The sequence below is a fragment of the Scleropages formosus genome, chromosome 2 (genome assembly GCF_900964775.1).
Source record: "Scleropages formosus chromosome 2, fSclFor1.1, whole genome shotgun sequence".
NCBI lineage: Eukaryota > Metazoa > Chordata > Actinopteri > Osteoglossiformes > Osteoglossidae > Scleropages > Scleropages formosus.
Window position 1 is genome coordinate 13,246,719 of NC_041807.1, and position 18,934 is coordinate 13,265,652.

At 42.7% G+C, this 18,934-nt stretch overlaps 1 protein-coding gene across 1 annotated transcript in view; it reads right to left on the reverse strand.

Annotated features, from left to right (window-relative positions):
• The window catches only part of atp2b1a (ATPase plasma membrane Ca2+ transporting 1a), a 36,484-nt gene extending 20,966 nt beyond the window's left edge, over window positions 1–15,518 (reverse strand). The window contains exons 1-3 of the mRNA XM_029259102.1: window positions 15,393–15,518; window positions 15,161–15,281; window positions 4,674–5,114 (exon numbers count right to left, since the gene is read on the reverse strand). Coding sequence (XP_029114935.1) covers window positions 4,674–4,866 — 193 coding nt within the window. The 5' untranslated portion in view covers window positions 4,867–5,114; window positions 15,161–15,281; window positions 15,393–15,518. The remainder of the gene's footprint in view (window positions 1–4,673; window positions 5,115–15,160; window positions 15,282–15,392) is intronic.
• Between the last annotated feature and the right edge of the window lie 3,416 nt (window positions 15,519–18,934).

Sequence of the window (18,934 nt, forward strand, 5' to 3'; positions counted from 1 at the left end):
TCATGACCACAGATGTTAAGGCGACAGGTCTGTAGTCATTAAGTCCTGTGATTTTGGGTTTCTTTGGGATGGGGATGATGGTGGAGCGTTTGAAGCAGGAAGGAACTTCGCACATCTCCAGTGATCTGTTGAAGATCTTTGTGAAGATAGGGGCCAGCTGGTCAGCACGGGTTTTTAGGCAGGCCGGTGAGACACCGTCTGGGCCTGGTGCTTTCCTTGTCTTCTGTTTGATGACGACCCGACGCACCTCCTCTTCGCAGATCAAATTAGTACATTCAATTAGTACAATTAAGTACAATAAGCAATTAGTACATTCAGTGGATACACTTATGCAGTGCTAGGGAGAGATGGAGTTTAACAGTAAGACCAAATATAAGACCACCGGAAAGAACTGAGCAGGAATTCTGTACCCTGGACACCAAGATAGGTAAGGAGCAGTGAAGGCAGAAAGCCCTACAGACAAGTCATGTGAAGATTGTGTGGTGTGGCAAACCTGCTGCTATATTCAGTAATTGGGGAGGAATTACATTGGCTCTCATTTCCTGCAGAGATGAAGCACCGATGACTCAACTCTTATTGCTTAGATGAAGGCCAAAGGATCATCTCTGCATTGCTGCATCAACTCACAACAGGTAGTTGCGCATTTCTCTCACTGCTCTTTTCTCTTAGTTTGTATTAGGGCACAAATCACATTGTAAACAGCAGCTAACTGGCCTTTTTGACATTTTAAATGTTATTCGCCATTGCAAAATGTCCCACTCATCTGTTTATCCCCTTTCTCCTTCCATCGCAACATGCAACATGACTCTCCCAGGGCAGAACTAGACATAGCGTGACTGAACTTTTATTCGTACTTATGCAGCCATAAACATTTTGAATGGAAGGTCAAAGACCAGAAAAAGACCTGCATCATTCAATAAGAGCCTCCCTTCCACTGCTCTGGGAAGCATTTGCATCAGTGTCAGTTACAATACAGCTAGTCCTAGGATTTGCAATCTGGGGGTGGGGGGCGACAACAGATACACTACTAAACCATGCAATGAACACTGGAGAATTGTCTGAAAAACCTCAACAACTTATTGGGTGGTTTGAAGTTACTTGGAGTTACACAAGGTATAAAGGCTCAACAGGGAGCACCAAACTGTCAGTGCACTGGAGAGCCAAGTTCTCTGTGATACACAGTTTGCTGGACTCACCCCAGCATGGAAAGGGTACAGAGGCAGCACATAAACAGAGCAAGGCTAGAAGAGGAGATATGGCAGTAGTTGAGGAGCAGACAGGTCCACACTCATAGGTCAAAGGGGATAAACTCCAGACTACACTAAGGAAGCAGTGAAAATTGACCTTTTGTTACCAATTTTGAGATTTGCTTACAGATCTTCTGTAAACTGTATACATGTTACAGTAAAAAAAAAAAAAAAAGAGAATAATCCACCACACTGGTTATAATCATTTCTGAGAATTCATATCTGTTTTTCAGTCTCCTTTACTGTTTACATCATTACTTTACCTTACATCAGCCTTTTGCTTCAAGCACATTAAAAAAAGTTTAAAGCAAACATTCCAACAACCCATCATGTTGCTGACATGTCCTTCTACCAGAAAAGAGGAAGAATGATAGAGGCATTTTAGAAGGGATTCATGGAGCAAGTGGTTTCGTTAACAAAACAGGGCTACATAACTTCCGTGAGAAAATGGCCATCCGTAAGGAAAATACTACAAATTAGAATCAACACCAAGAATTAAACTTCCCGTAAACTATGAAAATGTAGCATAAACATTCTCTTAGATAAATGAATGTATCACAGACCATGAAGAGCTAAAATTTTTCTTGCATAATATTTTCAAAATTACAGGCCTACATATGTGGTGTAAGCAGTAAACACCCTTGGTATAGTACTAATCAACAGGTTAAATGCTTTGATAACTGGTACACATTTCCTCAAGAGAACAAAAAAGAAGCTACACATTAGTGTAGTCACATGTGCGACTGTCCAGTGAGACTGGCATCTCATTCAGAGCGCATCCTATCTTGTGTCCCATGGTTAAGGGAGACACACTGTACTCCTACAACCCCAGCAGTTATATATAATGCACAGATGGAACTTTGAAGAAGTGAAATAATGGGCAGTGATATTGCTTGACAGATAACAGCCATATTTTCTTAAAATGCTATGCAACATTGGGGGATTTTCCAGCATTATTTATGGCATGGGAACACATAACTGATCTGTGTGAAAGTTGTGCAGTGAAATTACAGCCCTGAAATACTACTGCCATTGTGACATCTGGAAAAGCAGAACACTTTACAAAACCAGGCTAGCATACTTCTCCTGGAGCAGCATATTTTTTAAAAAAAAAAAAAAAAAAGGGGGGGGGGGCACAGAGGTGATCCACCAAGCCTGCTAGGGGTTAACACTCAATACAAAATGTCAACAATTGCCCTAAATATTGACAAATCTGATCTAAACTGTACTGCTGGGTATCCTAACATATTCAAGATTAGTAAAGGATTTGTTTATGAGTTGAAAAATGGCTTACTTCCTAATTAGAAATCCCCTCCAATTTTAAAAGCCTGCCTAATCTTGAATGACTGCTTCGATTCACAGCCAAAACTGAACAAAGGCAGAAAAAAGTACACACTGCCAATGCTGTATTAGTAGGGGAAATGGCTTACAACTGGCTTATTCTGAGCACAAGGAAAAACATGACAATTTGTACATTGTTGAACTCAATAGTATTCCATTTTGTCTGTGGCTGTGCCACTGTGCAATTACACATCTAATCAAACAAATTACCTGCACACATAGCAGGCCAGAGCCTTGAACTGCATTTAACCACTTCACCCTACAAAGGAAGCTCTGCTGGCCATAAATAAGTGGGACACAGATTTGGGAAGGTGTATGTATGCATGTGTGTGTGTGTGTGTATATATATATATATACACACACACACACACACACACACACACACACACACACACATATATATATATATATATATATATATATATATATATATATATATATACATACACACACACACAGTGACATTCATCCCAATTTTCTGAAAAGAAAAACTGCTTTAAGAAATACAGTGCTGCTTGAAAGAACGTGAACCCTATTGGTATCGTCATTCTTGCATAAAAGTCTTAAACGTATAAAATGAATGATTATGAATTACACACATGATTTCACTTACCTACTTGTTGTAACCAATTCAGCTTGGAGTTCACTTATTTTTATACCTGCACAATTTCTGGATTTCTACTACATACATGATTTCCTCTAAAAAGAACATGGAACTGATAATTACATTTCAGATGAGAAAGACTGGTTGATTAAATAGCCATTCTGTGGTAAAACTAAGGGACACAGGGGGTTCACAGACTTTCAAGCAGCACTGCAAGTAAAGTGATCCTGTTAGTGATTCCTTTCCCCTCTGTTGGCAATTTAAGAGCCATTGCTGTGCCTCAAACACTTGCTGAAAGTGTGGATGCTGGACAGTTTCTGAAAATATTTGGGACACACCGGTAACTATAAGGAGGAAATTAAAAACATGCCATTTTGAGAGAACACTGCCTGTGGATAATACAAAACGAGAACAAAACAAAAAAAGGTTCGGGGGGGCAGAGTGCTTCAGCATCACAGATGAATAGTGGAAATGGTGCCATTTTAATCTGGGATCAAACTTAAACTCCCTTCCCCCTCAGAGTTCAGTCAAGATCACGGTGGCGATTAAAAAGCAAAATATCTATGATGAGGTAATAAAACAGCCATGGGCTGGAAGCAGACAAGTTGCAGTGATGGGCACTGACTTGGCACTTTTGCACACACTTCCCATGTCTGTCTGGAGGAAGAACAAGAAAACAGCAAGGGAAAAAAAAAAACGAGAGACTTAGGACTAGAGGAAACAAAGGAACATGACATTGGCCTGGGGCTGAACAATGCCAAAACAGCACAGACTCAAGCACGAAGGAGTCTGGTAGTGAGGATTCCACAATGCATTGAACTGGCCCCCCAAAAGCAAGAGGTAAAGCATCTGAAAATGTTTTCAAACTGTCATTAAGTGTAAATTCAACGGGTGAAAGCAGGCTGGGAAAGCAAAAAAAATTCCTAACTAGCATTTGAAGCCCTTCAGAATCTCTTAAGCATAAGCTGCATAAATTTTTCCTTTAAGAGTAAGAAACAGTGAATTTCCTTCCCGTGGATATCCTCATGGGCATCACCTGAAAGCTTGTATTCTGGAGTGTGCCAAAGGGCCAATTTAAATTATGTGAATCAGGGGCCAGTGTACAGAATATTTAATCCTCTATTTCAAGTAATTTTATTTCATATGCAGTATGGTATGTCTGCTGCTGCACAAAAAAGGCAGATCTGTGCATGTCCAGCACCAGCTCTCCCAACCAAAACGATACAATACTATTGGGATTCTCAGCCATGTTCAAGATCTCAGTTCACTGGTGCCATAAAAAGAGCCTGTCAGATAGCCCACTAGTTCTCTTTAGAGCACATAATGCAGGGAAGCCATGTACAAGATACTCTGCATTCCTGCATATCACAGACAGCACACATCACACCTGGGAGAAGGGGAAAAAAAAAAAAAAAAAAAAAAACTCATTTACAACAAGAGTAAAGCACATGAAAAGAAGGTTAAGTAAAAAGGTACAGTACCTTCTACAGGCGATGATTTCAATCTTGTACAGAGTCCCTGAACACCACCGTAAGACTCCTCAATTTTGTGCAATCCTTCGGTCCCCCTAAGTTCCATGAGGTTGCAGAGCTCCTTGAGGGAGCAGCCAAAGTCCCCCTCATGGTTGGTCTCGGCCATGGAGTTCTTCACCCCGCTGTATGAGTTGTTCGCCATGTCTGCTCTGCTGTGCACCTCTTCAGCAACCAAGAGCAGGAGAAGGGTGTCCCAAATGGCGACAACAATCCTCAGTGGTAAAACCAAGTACTTCCCATAAACTTCAAGTCCCTTATAGGTGCACAAAGTCAAACTCCAGCAAGCACAGCTTCGTTGAATTAAAAGCCATCTCTTTCACGATGCCACATGCCTACTCTTCCATGCTGACAAAAGCACTTGAAGGTCCAGAGGATGCAGCATGTGAAAGTCTACAAGAGAAGACAAGAGATCATGTCACACATAGCAGCATATGTCAAACCATGCAGCACAGTTCAGACACATGAGCTTACAAGTTGTGACTTGAAAATTCCCATTTAGACAATGAGATAACACCATAGAGTAAGTATCAGATTACCGTACTGATAGCCGCTACCAAAAAGGTACAGTACAATGTGGGGTAGCTGACAGCATAGGGGTTAGAGCTACTGCGTTTGGATGCAAAGGTCACAGGTTCAACTCAAACCTCCGGTTATAGTGCCAGTGAGTAAATCACCTAACCTAAATTGCACCAGTTTAAATATAATAAAAAAAAAAAAAAAAGCTGTATAAATGGGTATATAGTTGTAAGTAGCTTAACATTGTAAATTGTTTTGAGAAAAGTATCAGCTAAATGAATAAATGTAAACTACTTCAAGGGCAAGGGAACACTAACAGGTCAACATAACTCATCACCAATAAGCAAAAAGTATCTAGTACACTGAATTAAATATAAATTTAGTTCAACATAGACATTTCCAGTGCCAGGTGCTGAACCAAATCGCATGCATTTTCTGTAGCTGCATATGACACATCAAAATGCAAACATGTGAAAGATGACTTCATGAAATGTAAAGGAAAAAGAGGGATACACTGAAGGATTTAAACCCAGAGCCCACCATGTTCTTCCTTGTGGTTCTGTGACATGGATAAACATGAGAAGTCACCTGAGACAGAATGCAGACACAGTTAACTGAGTCACAAGTACTTGAAAACACAGGGATGTAAAAGGTCCAAGAGGGAGTTATAACTGGTTGGGAGCTGTGTCCAGCATATTCTGATGTACCATTTTCTTAATCGCACATACAAAGACACAGCATGAGCAGAAACTGCAGGATTTTTTTAATCCCTCAGAAAAACCAATGACTAAACTCAGTCCTGCTTTGCATAAAATTGTCAAACTAAGTTCACATCTCTTGTACAGCTGTGCTGTCAGACACAGAAGTAATTGAGCCAAAGTGACCTAGCACTGCTGTTGTATTTTCAGAGATGAGGGCTTTATAGAAACACCCCTAGAAACTACAGGACATGCCAAAAGGAAACATGTGGACATCTAGCCTTTCTCTCCTCTTTCACATTTTGTTTGAGACATGGGCTTATTTTGTACTGCCAGTGTGCATTCCTCCCAGACTACGACAGCAAAAATACTGTACACGCTTAAGTTATAAAAAGAACTGCTATAAAATAGCAGTTGATGCAATTTAATGAGCCAGGCAAGCACTAAATTACTTACAATGGGAACAAACGCTTGTAATTCAAGTTTCAAAATTCTGACAAACAGAAAATTACTTTGTGTTAAAAAGTAATTTCTGCTGAGAAGTGCTGAATTTGTACAAAGGATAAAACATGTAAATCATGTACTGTGTATACGTCATGCAAAAACATCTATTTTATCTAGTAGAACAGTGCCGTGTTCTCCTTTGGGCATAATAAAAAAAAAAAAAAAGAGAGAGAGAGAGAGAGAAAAGCAATAGATGTGCTGAAAAGAGAAGGTCTTTCATGCTGTGAGCCCCACCTGCAGCTGCTGAGGGAGCTCTATTCTGATAGGCCACCAACAGCTCTGCCGGGCCACAGCTATGCACGTGCACATACACCAGCATTGGACAATAGCTTCCCAGCTTCAGTGTGTTATTGTCAATGGCTAAGAAGAAACCGTACAGCCCAAACAACTGAACAGGCAGCAACAGGGAGACAGACTGACCAGTGTCTTGCAACACATCACAAAGGCATTTTGTGCCAGCGTTATGAAGCAAATGATCCCAACCAGGAATTGAATATGAATCAAAGAAAATGTTTGAAGGCCAAAATGATAGTTTAACAATGAGCTTAAGATGAGAAAGATCAGCATTTCTGATAATACTGGACACACACACACATTTCTACCCCACAGCAACAGCAAACAGGAGAGTATACTGTGTGGTCAGAGAAGATGCCTTCTACAACCTTCACATCCATAGCCTGGGAGAAAGCAGCTGGGGATTTTTGATGAGTTAAGCCCACCCTAAAACTGTTTCTTTAAAAAGCAATTTGACCTTCAGCACACACACTTGCCAGTGCCTGCTTCATCGGAAGAAAAGGTTTGCTAAACGATTATCTCAGGAAAGCCTCTCACTTAATCTAATTAGACGATCTGTGGCATCAGAGAGAATCCGCAGTCCCCAATAAGCGTAATGAACTCACTCCCTTACACACATACACACAAAAAATATAATGCAATTGTACTAGTGAAGAGAATAAAAAAAAGGCACAAATCCCCAGGCAACCTTGGTCCATTCAAGTTGTTCCCTTCTACATTTCTAAATGTAGAACGCATAGACATTATCCTGTACAAGGATGATTCAGCTGATGAATTTTTTTGGAACCACTACCCAGGAACAAACCACACTGCAGAGTCACCATGGGAGAGTGGTCCAGAAAAGGCCATGCATAACATCCAAAAACTTAACTGCAACTTAAGTATAACTGGAAAAAACAGAAGATACCTAAAGTCTGCCTACATGCACAATGACTAACTCCAACATGTGGAGGGAGACAGTGGCAAATCAGAGCTAGGCAGGACAGCTCAGTACATCTTCTGCAGGACTAATGTTGGCAGAATGTACTTCTAACTTTCACAGTGGTTGGAATGCCTCAGTCTCACAGAACCAGCTAGGGTGTCAATCTGATTGGCATTCTTCTGGAACACAAAGGCATAAGTACTCACTTCTTGATTTCCTCTGAGCAGGACCTATTTATAGGTCTGTCCCTCTATATACACACATACACCAGACATTGTGTTATGTTTTTATTAGCACTGTTCACTTGCTATTTAAAGTGTCTGGACCCAAGAGACCCTGGATGAGAAAGATGCCAGGTAAGTAATTTGTCATCCAAAGAAAACACCACTGAATTTAACTAGCAGTCACAAAACCAGTCATTTGCAGAACTAGATATTTTAACAATTTCAGGGAAAAGCTTTCTTTAAAGATACAACAGCAGAGTCTGGGAAGTTGTGGAAATGATGGGCGCTTGTGTGCAGGAGGCCCCTGTGGACTGTACTCGTGGCTGAGGTGGCATTTTCCATCAGTCAAACAAAGAAACCTCACTTCTGCATGACTGACAGCACAGCAAGGGCTTCAGCATTTTCACTGTGAATCACCGTTTCACTTTGGTTACACCGCTTACAATCAGAACAGAGAAAGTGTGCCAAATCTGCTTTTGCACTGGATACCATGTTATTAAATGCCCCCTTGCATTTAGCTTTCTCTTCACATAGTCTACACTATACAGGTCATTGTGTACACTCCATTGCATGGGGCTCCAGGCATTAACAGATGTCTGCAGTGGTACACTTTAAAAACCTGCACAATATGAGTTCTTTTCACACCAGTTCTCTTTAAATCAGTGCACCTACAATGAATGGAATTGCCCTCATATAGCACAGTTTTCATAGGCTTGATGGATTTTATTTGCAGCTACTTTTAACAATTGACACTGCATCATTTTAGTGCCAAATCCTTTCAGCACAGCACTTAAAAGACCAGGTCCATAAGCATCACACCAGCCTTAGTGCTCCTTAACATACATGATCACATGGCGCTGAGCAATCCTTTGTAGTCTTTGCCTGTCTCGGGGCATCATTGAGTCCGAGGTTTGTTCAGTAAATGTGTCGCACTCCCTGCTTTTCCAGTCCAGGAAACTTCACTACCAAGTCAAAGGAAGAGCCAGTGTTTGCTGAGTACTGTCAGTTTTGGGTTGATCAACAGGTCATGAGTCACAACAGCCAAAAAAAAAAAAAAGGGCAATTGATTCTCCCAGCACACAGCTGGTAAGACACAGTCAAGCAGAGTGCAGGGATAACCTTAACTCTGCTCACCAAGTCTCCAGCATGGCACTCAAAAGTTAGTGATTATACAAGGAGATACTTTGACATCAGTTCCTTATAAAGAAGGCCACAGTGCCAAAATTCACCCAGTTCTTGGAAAGGACATCAGCTTTTCATGTTTCCATCCCCCAAGAACAAATCACAAGCACTTTTTCCTGATAAAGTGTGATTCTGAATATTTGAGGCTACAATGCTGTAGCTTGCACAAGTCAGCCAGACATCACCAGTAACTACCAGGGCTATGTTGCAGTCACATATACACACCGTTCTTCAGAAAAGAAACCAGTTTAGACAAGGTGTTCCAGTCCACCCAAGAGCTCTCCCTCCATACACTAACTGAAGGAGAAACAAAACAGGATCCCCTGTTAAAACTGATTCTAGCTAGAAGGTACGTGCCTTGGAGCTGTGCCCAAAGTCTGAAAGACCAATGTGGCAGCCCCTCCTCGATGGGCTGTGACACCAACCAAAGGAAACCCTTTTGGGGGTGGCTGGCATTAACACCAAGGCCCAGCATGAGCAGTGGGACAGAGGTAGGATTGTAGGGTCTCTCCTACAGCACCACACACCAGGAACAGCTATTTTTAGCAGCCCTCTGTTGCCCCCCACCCCTCACGCTGGCATGTAGAGTGCGTGAACAAAGTGGGAACACTGTTAGCTGGTGTGCTATGCCTTGCAGCTGTCATCATCACTTCAGAGAGAACAGCAAGTTCTGCTGGGTCTTCCTAGACCAGGCTTGCTTCATAGAGCCTCCCAGTGAGCAGAACGATGGAGGAAAGTTTGTTGTCAGAAAGTGGAGACTAGCGTGGTCCCCTCCCCAAACTGGGTATCAGGTTTATGCGAGTAAATCCAGTGCATGCATCTATACATTGGTAAACATTGGGGGTTCCAAACAAGTAGGAGTGCTCTTCTGTTCATCTTAAATTTAAAAATTTAAAATGTACTACCTGATGTCACAGACATTAAGATAATATGGCCCAAGTTCTAAACACTTGAGAACATTGAACAATCTGGGCTCAACACTCTCCAGCTAGTCTGTTTGTACAGCTCTTACAACTTTTCTACAAATACCTGTGAGTAAGTCAGTTTGGTTTCAGATTACAAAAGACCATGACCTACTACCAACTGTGTGACCCATTGCTACTAACCTCCCATACCATCCCCTCCCCCTCAAGACAGCCACCGACTGCACCAGGGCTGACTCGGGTTTGACGTTCAGTTCGAGTGCCCACACTCCGGCACCCACACAGGCAGGCTCCCCCAAGGGAGTTTCACCCTGATGAGATGGGAGTCAGGCCAGGACACAGAGGCAGCACAGTGCCGTTTCGGCTTCCTTGGTGACAAAGTTCACGCCCCCAAATCAGCCAGCTGGCAACAAGACGGCTCACCCACATCATTCGACACCCAGGTCTTTACCATTATAACATTCAGCAGCCTGGCATGGTAATACAATAACGCCCATGTCAAGGATTCACCATTTCATTACAACTAAAATTATCTTGTCAGTTTGCACATCAGCATACTAGCCCAAATGCAACCATTAACAGGCATCTTCTGGTCCTGAAGTAGATTCACAATTACATTTAACAGTGGAAACAGAAAAGACAAACATTTAACACAAAAAATAAGTTAAATGATCACCTGATATGCTTGAGGCAATACACAAAAAGGGGTATTGCTGGGAAAATGCCTGGATACTCTCATGGCATCAGTCTAAGCATATAAAGTGTAATTTAGCCATGACCAGTATCAGCTTTGCACTATTAATGTTATGAATGCTTAATTATATGCTTTATTTTTTATGGGTACAATTTTTCTTCTGAAATATTTTAAAGTTTTTCTGATAAAACAATGAGGAGAATGGGAGCAGGCAGAACATCCTGCAGGACATTAAAAATCTTAAATACAGAGTTGCTACTTTAAAGAAAAAAATGTTATTGTAATTATTTGCACAACATTACTGCAGCAAGGCTGAGCACTTAAAAAAAAAACTCTGCTAAACAGGATTTTTCCAAACCTATTTTCTTCCAAAACAAGGCAGGAAATTAAACATTTAAAGGAACTGAAACAACTCTGCTGTCAATAGCCCAACAAGCCTTCTAGAGTGTGGATTACTTACCTTTTATACCTACGCTCACATGTTCTTTGTGCATTTCCAACAGTTAAATCCCAAACCGCTGGATCCAGGAAGAATACTAACACAATGAAGCTCCAGAGCCAGTCAACAGCTACATTGTTAAAATGTAGCTAATAGCTCAACCAACTATATTTAGCTTGCTACAATAACCAATGTGGTGCTGAATGTCACCTCAGCTTAATGTAAAACAAAGGTCCTATTACCCCCTTTGAGAAACTATACTCCCTTTCCAGTGTGCAACTCAATTACAAGTTTCCACATTGAGTATCACAGGAAATTATACTTTGTTCTTTTCATGCTTTCTGCACATTTTCATTCATATATCTGACTACAGAACACATTTGTCAATTTTGTTCAACCTGCACACTGAACTAAAACAGCTGACAAGGTTGCATGTAAAACATGACATTACTGTTCATTAAGGTACAAGTAGCTGTGTCTGAATACGACTTGTCACCAGAAGACTGCAGACTGACGGAAATCCTGCTGCTCTGTTTAAGGCGAGTTCTTACTCGAATAGTTAAAGCAATGCAATAATGCCTTCTAAATAATATATGTACATGCATTCAATATTTTGTTTGGTTCAGCTTGCATTCTTCAGCAGCAGTCTAAACTCCAGGACTGACTCAAATACTGATGGTGGGCAAATAAATTGAAACAGCTAAAAAGAATCCAGCCACAAGTTAATAAACCATACTAGCTAAGGAAGAGGCTACACACTGAGTGCTGTAATTATTCATGCATTTTGATGCAGCCATACAGTGGCAGTAATAGTATGAAAGCACCATATGTTAGTGAAGACAACTGAGACTGCCAGCTGTTAACTACATCAAGTATTGAAATACTTATCAAATACTGATGGAAGTTCCCTGCACCTTTCCAACTGTATGCCAGTATACAAAAATAGGACTTAATATTTACTAAATGACACCATTCACATAATCTTTCAGCATACATAAGGTACATATGACTGTACCAGAACATGAAGGGGAATGTCAGGGCAAAGATTAAATGCAACAGTGCTTCACAGTTGTGAAATAATTCAAGATTATCTATCAAGCAGGCATTAGTACATGTTTTCAAGCCATGAAAGCAACAGCACCAATTAGTTCTAGTTCAAAGGGTTCAGAATCTTATTTTACATGCAGTTTAATGTTTCTTTATTTGATGGGCGAGGTAAATCATTACACAATTACTGGTTCAAAGAGCCCCGTTCACGGATATTGAAAACAGACCACAGCAATGCTAGCCAAAGAAAGTACGGCAAAATGCTACTCTGTCTTAAAGTCAAGTTGGTTTCAACTGCTGTTCAAGGCTTTTTAAAAGACACAGCCAATGTGCCACATTCCTACATTTGTCTTCATCAGAAGGGGCACCTGAGGAGCTGCTGAAAGTGCAGAAAGTGCTTTCTGGATCTTCAAGGAAAAACGAAATGTCAGTATCTCTATAAGCCGGCCACCTGACATTTCAGGCAACAGGAAACACAGCTAGGTGGTCTCTCTTGTTCTGCACTCTTGCAGCCCTTTTCTTTCAAACACAAAACATGGGGCTTAGACACAGGGGAACGTAGGTGGTACCTTCAGCATGATTCCTGCTTCCGACAACCATCACACACCCATTCGTGTCCTAATAGTTGACCAGGATGACAAACGCAAAGCGGCAATGAACTCTTAACTGTGCCTAAATTCTCACACTTTCTGCTGAAGTGCAATTGTTACACTGCACTTTGAATCTAGGGAATACAAAAACTCAGGTTTCTGAACTGCACAAAATAGTAAATAATGTAATTGAGGACTCAGAGTATAGACCACAACATGCAACAACAAATATGAACAAATGATGTAAACATACAACTCCATCAAGCAAATTAACCACACTTCTTCAAGCAGCGTTGTCAGCTCAAAAAGATACAGTCACCATGCTCTTCTATATTTACCATGGTGCAATTGTTTCACTGAGGATGTCCAATAATTGCTCGGGAAGAGAGCCCTCGGACTATTTGTACTCAAGGTCATGCAGCACATTGCTTCTCGTGTTGCAAACAAATTAAAGAGGACTGGAGCTCAATGCAGAAAGCAGGAAACACTTGGCAACACGCAGAAAATGTGATATGGGAAGCTAAGAAAGCACCGTTCAGAACAATTTGTAAATCTAAGTTGCACTGTGAAGAATGACAACGTTTAACTACCTCATGCCAGGGCTACAGGCTTTACTCCTGCAAAGCGAAGTAAATCGAACATGAACCCTTTGCTTCTGTGCTCCCTAACAAGCTACACATCTAGCAACCCAGCCAGAGGATTACAGTAGTTAGTTGAAAGAGGCTAGCTGTGTAGACTGCTGAACAGTTCCTGTCACATGTTCCAGTACAAACATAATAAAAAATGTCCTTGCTTTGTTCACAGAAATTAGTTTTTTTTTTTTTTTTTTTTTTTTGGGGGGGGGGGGGGGGGGGGGAGGTTTGTGCTGAACATCTTAGGGAATAGATGACACTATAAGGAATGAAATCCATGCAAATATTAAAGTCTTTGGGACATACTGGAGTTCAGTGTCTTCCTGTGAAACTCTCCCAAAAGGGGGTCAACTCCTGGAATATTATTATAAAAATATTCTAAGATCCTGGAACATTACACACTTATTTATCTGACATCTTGTCCAGTTAGACTTATAATAACCAACTTTTCAATGATGATTTACGAATTTGAGACGGCAGGTTTGCGTCTTCTATCAATTCAGGGTAAACACCCTGATCAAGTGTACCAGAGCAGAGCAAGAGTGGGGACTCGAACCGGAAACTCTGGGGTTAGACAAAAGCCATAAGCACTACGCCACCTGCTGTTTTTCTTCACTGAAAGTCATGTCAAAGCCATCAGACTGTCTGTGCAGCATTTAGGAGAAAGGGGTGTCCAAGAAGACATGGTGGATAGAGAGCAAGCGCACTTATACTGAGAGTGGCGGCCTGAGGAAACTCCCGACCCACTTCTGTTCAGTTAGGTATAAAAACAACGCGCCTTCGCTTCGGTTACTTGCCGACATTGTCCGATTACGAAAACGCGCCAGCTGAATTTAACGTACAAGCGCAAAGTGTGGTGGAACCACATAAAATAAGGGTGGACTGTCAAGATAATCAACAACTACCGTACCGACTTCGAGCCAACGCAACGGCAAGCTAATCATTGCTTCACAGACACAGCACCTCCTCTACAACCTCCCCTTTGCTTTGCTTCCAAACTACATTTTCTTCTGCAAAGCAACCAGCCCGGTGCTGGAAAGAGTCCATGGCTGCAGGATAAAAAATAATGTTAAGTTTTCCCTCGCCGTTTTACCTAGTTAACATCATCCCGCGTCGCCCATCGTCGAGTCCGAGCGAAGAAAAAGAGGCGCCGGCGAAACGGAAAGCGGAGACCGTTAGTCGGAGTCCCGCCACAAGCACAGGGAGCACGCGCCGGGGAGCCAGTCAGTTTTAACTCTGCCTCAGTTTGAGCCCACGCGCTCCTGCACACGGAGTGCAAGCAGGTACGCGGTCCACGACCTCCACGAGTAAGAACCACAGTGACCGTGCCCAGTCCACGAGGTTCGAATCAGAACCCAGCGCGTGTGCAGTCAGTTCACGCGCTCCCAGCGTCAGAGCACATGTACACAAGTCCACGCACGAGCTTAGTCAGTGCCATAACCCGCACGCACTCAGTCCACGAGCTTAGGCAGAACGCTTACTGTAGTTCACGCGCTCCGGGCCAGAGGAGCACATATACGCAGTCAAGGATCTTAGAGCAAACCGCTAGCCTGTACACACAGTCCACGAGCTCCGAGCTGTCAGCCCCCGTCCACAACGAGACCAGAGCGGAGGCGCGCCGCGTGCAGCAGAGAAGAATCGACTTCGGAGTGCCACTTTCCGCGCGCTCGGCTCCCTGGCTACACCAGCGTTCTTGTAGTTAAGCGACGTGGGCCGGCGCTACCATGATTACACTGGACCCTATAAAGAAGCAAGAGAAGCAAACAATTACCCGCGTTGGTCCTTCTCCGTCCCCGGGAAACAAAGTTGCGGCTCAGCAATTTTACCAGCTGAAGTGAGAAGGGTGTGAAAGTGGGAGGGGGAAGACTGTCTCGAGTGCACGCCTGTCCCTCCTGTAAGAGTCCGGCTACATGGTTAGCGTGCATGGGAACAAACGGACAGAAATATAAAAATAAATAAAAAGCAAAGAGGGCATTGAAGAAAGGCGAAACAGGAGCACTCACTCAGTCCGCTGAACGCTGCTGCGACTCCCCTTTTCCTTTCTTCCCTCGGTCTCCGCCAGGAGCGCGCCTCCCTCTCGCGAGCCGCGTTCAAGTCCCGCCCCCAGAAGCCGCGTCGGTAGGAAGGGCTCCGGCAGCGACGACAATCCCTATTTGCTTAACCAAAATATCAGTCTCCAGTGGAAACGGACACGTCATTATGCTCGTACCCGGATGGAAATTCTCCCCCCCCCCCCAATCGACCCACCTCCCGCCCCCTGGGCTGCTCGCGCTCATCACTGAGTACATATTTCATATAGCGCGAGATGAGCGCGAGACGCGCCGTTCTCGGCCAGCTGTCGTTCCGTTTTTTGAAGCTCTGAACATGCGTGCTTCGCGCGAGACCCGTTTCATTATTCACGCTATTCACTTGCAGACTGCGAACCCCGGTCGGGAACGAGTCTTCCCCGGCGGCTAATTAAACCTGACGTCATTCTTTCCATGACGTCCTCCTTTTTCTCGATTCTCTGCCTTTCTTAGGGTGAAGGCTGAGCGGCCGAATGTGCAGCAGCCTTGTGTTTAAATGGGTGGCAGACTCACTGTCTTCTGCGCTGGGGAGCCCGTCTGAGTCTGAGAGCGCGCTGCAGCAAAGCGACAAGTTCTCGGGTAGAGTCGTACAACTGGAAGCTAGGCGAAGCTTTAACTGCAAAGCAAATGAACGATCGAGTGTGCGTGCACATCATCATGATGATGATCATCGCTGGATTTATGTAATAACGTTACCATGCGTGACGTTTGCATAGAATTATTATCATTATTCTCATCATCATCGTCATCATCTTGCTATTAAATACCTCTCAGAATTGTTGATTCTCGTTTGTAGATTACGATTGAAGATGCTTAGAAAGCTGCTGAATGCACTCGGTGACCTGTCTAATCCGATGGTGGAAAGCACACTGTTATTTTAAAACTTGAATTGAATTTCATCATGTGCTGCGATTTGACATAATAATAATAATAGGATGCAGATGCAGGATGTGAGACACTATTAAATGCAATACATGAACCTGCACCTGAATCCTTTGTTTTTCACTGAGCTGAGTATTCCACATGAAGTAGCTCAGTTTGGATTGTTGTTCAATGTTCCTGCTTGGAGACCTTGAATTGAGGAGCCTACACCTCGAGATTCCTGTTGGCTTAGGACCCATAGCACCAGGGGTGGCCAACGGAGAACCTAACTTGGGTCCTAAGGCTCCATTCACCTGGATTTGGTTGAGCAAAATGTGCAGTTCATCGCTGAAATGCTGCCCTTTACCCCCCTCGCGTCCCGGATCAAAACCTCAAAACTCCTAAGTTCTTTTTCACCGTTACATCCTTCACAGGATGAGTACAGAAAATGGTTTCTGAGACGAAAACTGTTGCATTTCACCCAAGACTTCCTCTTATCAACAAGTGAGAGAAACATCCTGTGTATAGGCAGAAGAGCTGAGTGATAAGGGCTCCAGTGCAGAATTCATGACGATAGATATGCCTGTGGCAATAGGGCGTGCATAGATCATCTTTACGTAAAATATAGTAAATATTTTAGCACATTCGCAGGAGTATAATTATATTGCAGATTTTTATTTTGAATATTTAAATTGTCATTTTTTTTAACATGTCATTGTTCTGCTATTGTGAACTATTTTGCATATCTTAACACTTCAGTAATTCATTATTTGTTCTGAAGGAAATAGAGATACAGACACACACGCAGTCTGAAACTGCTTGTCCCATGGGGGGGTCACAGGGAGCCAGAGCCTAACCCAGCAACACAGGGCATAAGGCTAGAGGGGGAAGGGACACACCCAATACAGGATGCCAGTCCATCCCAAGGCACCCCCAGCGGGACTCAAACCCCAGACCCACTGCGCCACCGCGCCACCACACCCCCCGGAAATAGAGATACTGAAAGGAAATTCACACGTTTCCCCCAAGACCAAAATACTTAACATTTGCATAACAAGGCAATGATTACATTATAATGGCCTCATGGTCTTACTCTAGATGTTGTTAATGTCACTTTTAGCAGTTCTCAGACTCATCCCTCTTATTTTCTTTTTTTAGCAACCTCGTGTCATTAGAGTCAATGTGTAGAAACAACATGAAAGAAAATGTGTGATTGAAAGATAAACACTGTTTGTTGCTGCTGTCTCACAGTGCCTGGGTGGTGCGGGGGGATGTGGGTTTGGTCCCCGCTCAGTCTGTGAGGAGTTTGTGTGTTCTCCCCATGTCTGCATGGGTTTCCTCCAGGTGCTCTGGTTTCCTCCCACAGTCCAAAGACATGCTGTTCAGGTTCACCCATAGTGTGTGAGTGACAGAGAGAGTGTGTTCAACTGATGTATAGATGAGTAGTGACCCATTGTAGGTAGTATATCTAGCAGTGTAAGTCACCTTGGTGAATAAGGTGTGTGGGCTATAACACTACATAGAGTTCATTGGAAGTTGCTTTGGAGAAAAGTGTCTGCTAAATGAAGTAAATGTTTCAAATGTCCAAATATTATTGTTGCAACCCTGTGGTGATCTGGTCAACTTCAGTACCTACTAAGCTTGTTACAGAACATTGTTAAGAGGTTTTCTAATGTAGTATTTGAATGCGGTGGAAATGTTTGGAATGAAGTGACAACTGGTAGCATAGTGGTTGGACTTGCTGCCTTTACACTGAAAGGTTACAGGCTTGAATCTTACCTCTGGCTGTAGTACCCTTGAGCAAGGTACTTACCCTGGAATGCTCTAGTAAATATTACCCAGCTATATAAATGGGTAAGTAATTGTAAAGTGGCCTAACAATGTAAGTTGCTTTGGAGAAAAGTGTCAAATGAATGAATAAATGTAAGTTTGAGTTCGTATGTTTCCCAGAAGGGGCAGTCTCTTTAAGTTCTTCACAGCAGTGCAAAATCAGCCGGTGCCGACCTCTTGTAAAGTGATCCACTGGTGCAAATGGCCAGTGGTCAAGTGTTTAGGTCTGGTTTGGACAGCAGCACATGCACGTTTGCTGTGTATCATAAGGGTAATATCAGATGCTTTAATAAAATAACTGTGTGTGACAACTTTTGGGTATTTTTGAAAGTGAAGCTTGTAAGGCAGCCAGTTTTCAGCCATGTTTGCAGAGGTAGTTTATGAAACAGCCCCCTATCATGCAAAATCTCAACTTCTGGCTGATGAAATGCACAGTGTCGCAAAGATAATCGTTGGCTCTCCTCCGTCGCCCTGGTGTTATGTTGCAGGCTACTGTGCAATTCCTCAGTTAAAGAAACTGAAAAGTTTCCTCTTTCAAGAAGAATGCTTGTTAAAATGGTCCTTATACCTTTTTACCACATTGAACTTTTCATATGTTCAGGCAGCCTTATGAATGGCCTTTAAATGTATCACTAAACATTATGTTTACTTCATTGTGTTTTATCAGCTGGTCACTCTGTCAACAGATGTTGCTGGAGAAAAGCGAGCACTGTGTGTCTGTTCCCCTTTATCAATGGATATTCAGTATGTGTGCAAAGACCACAGTGTAACTTTCAGCTGTTTTATTT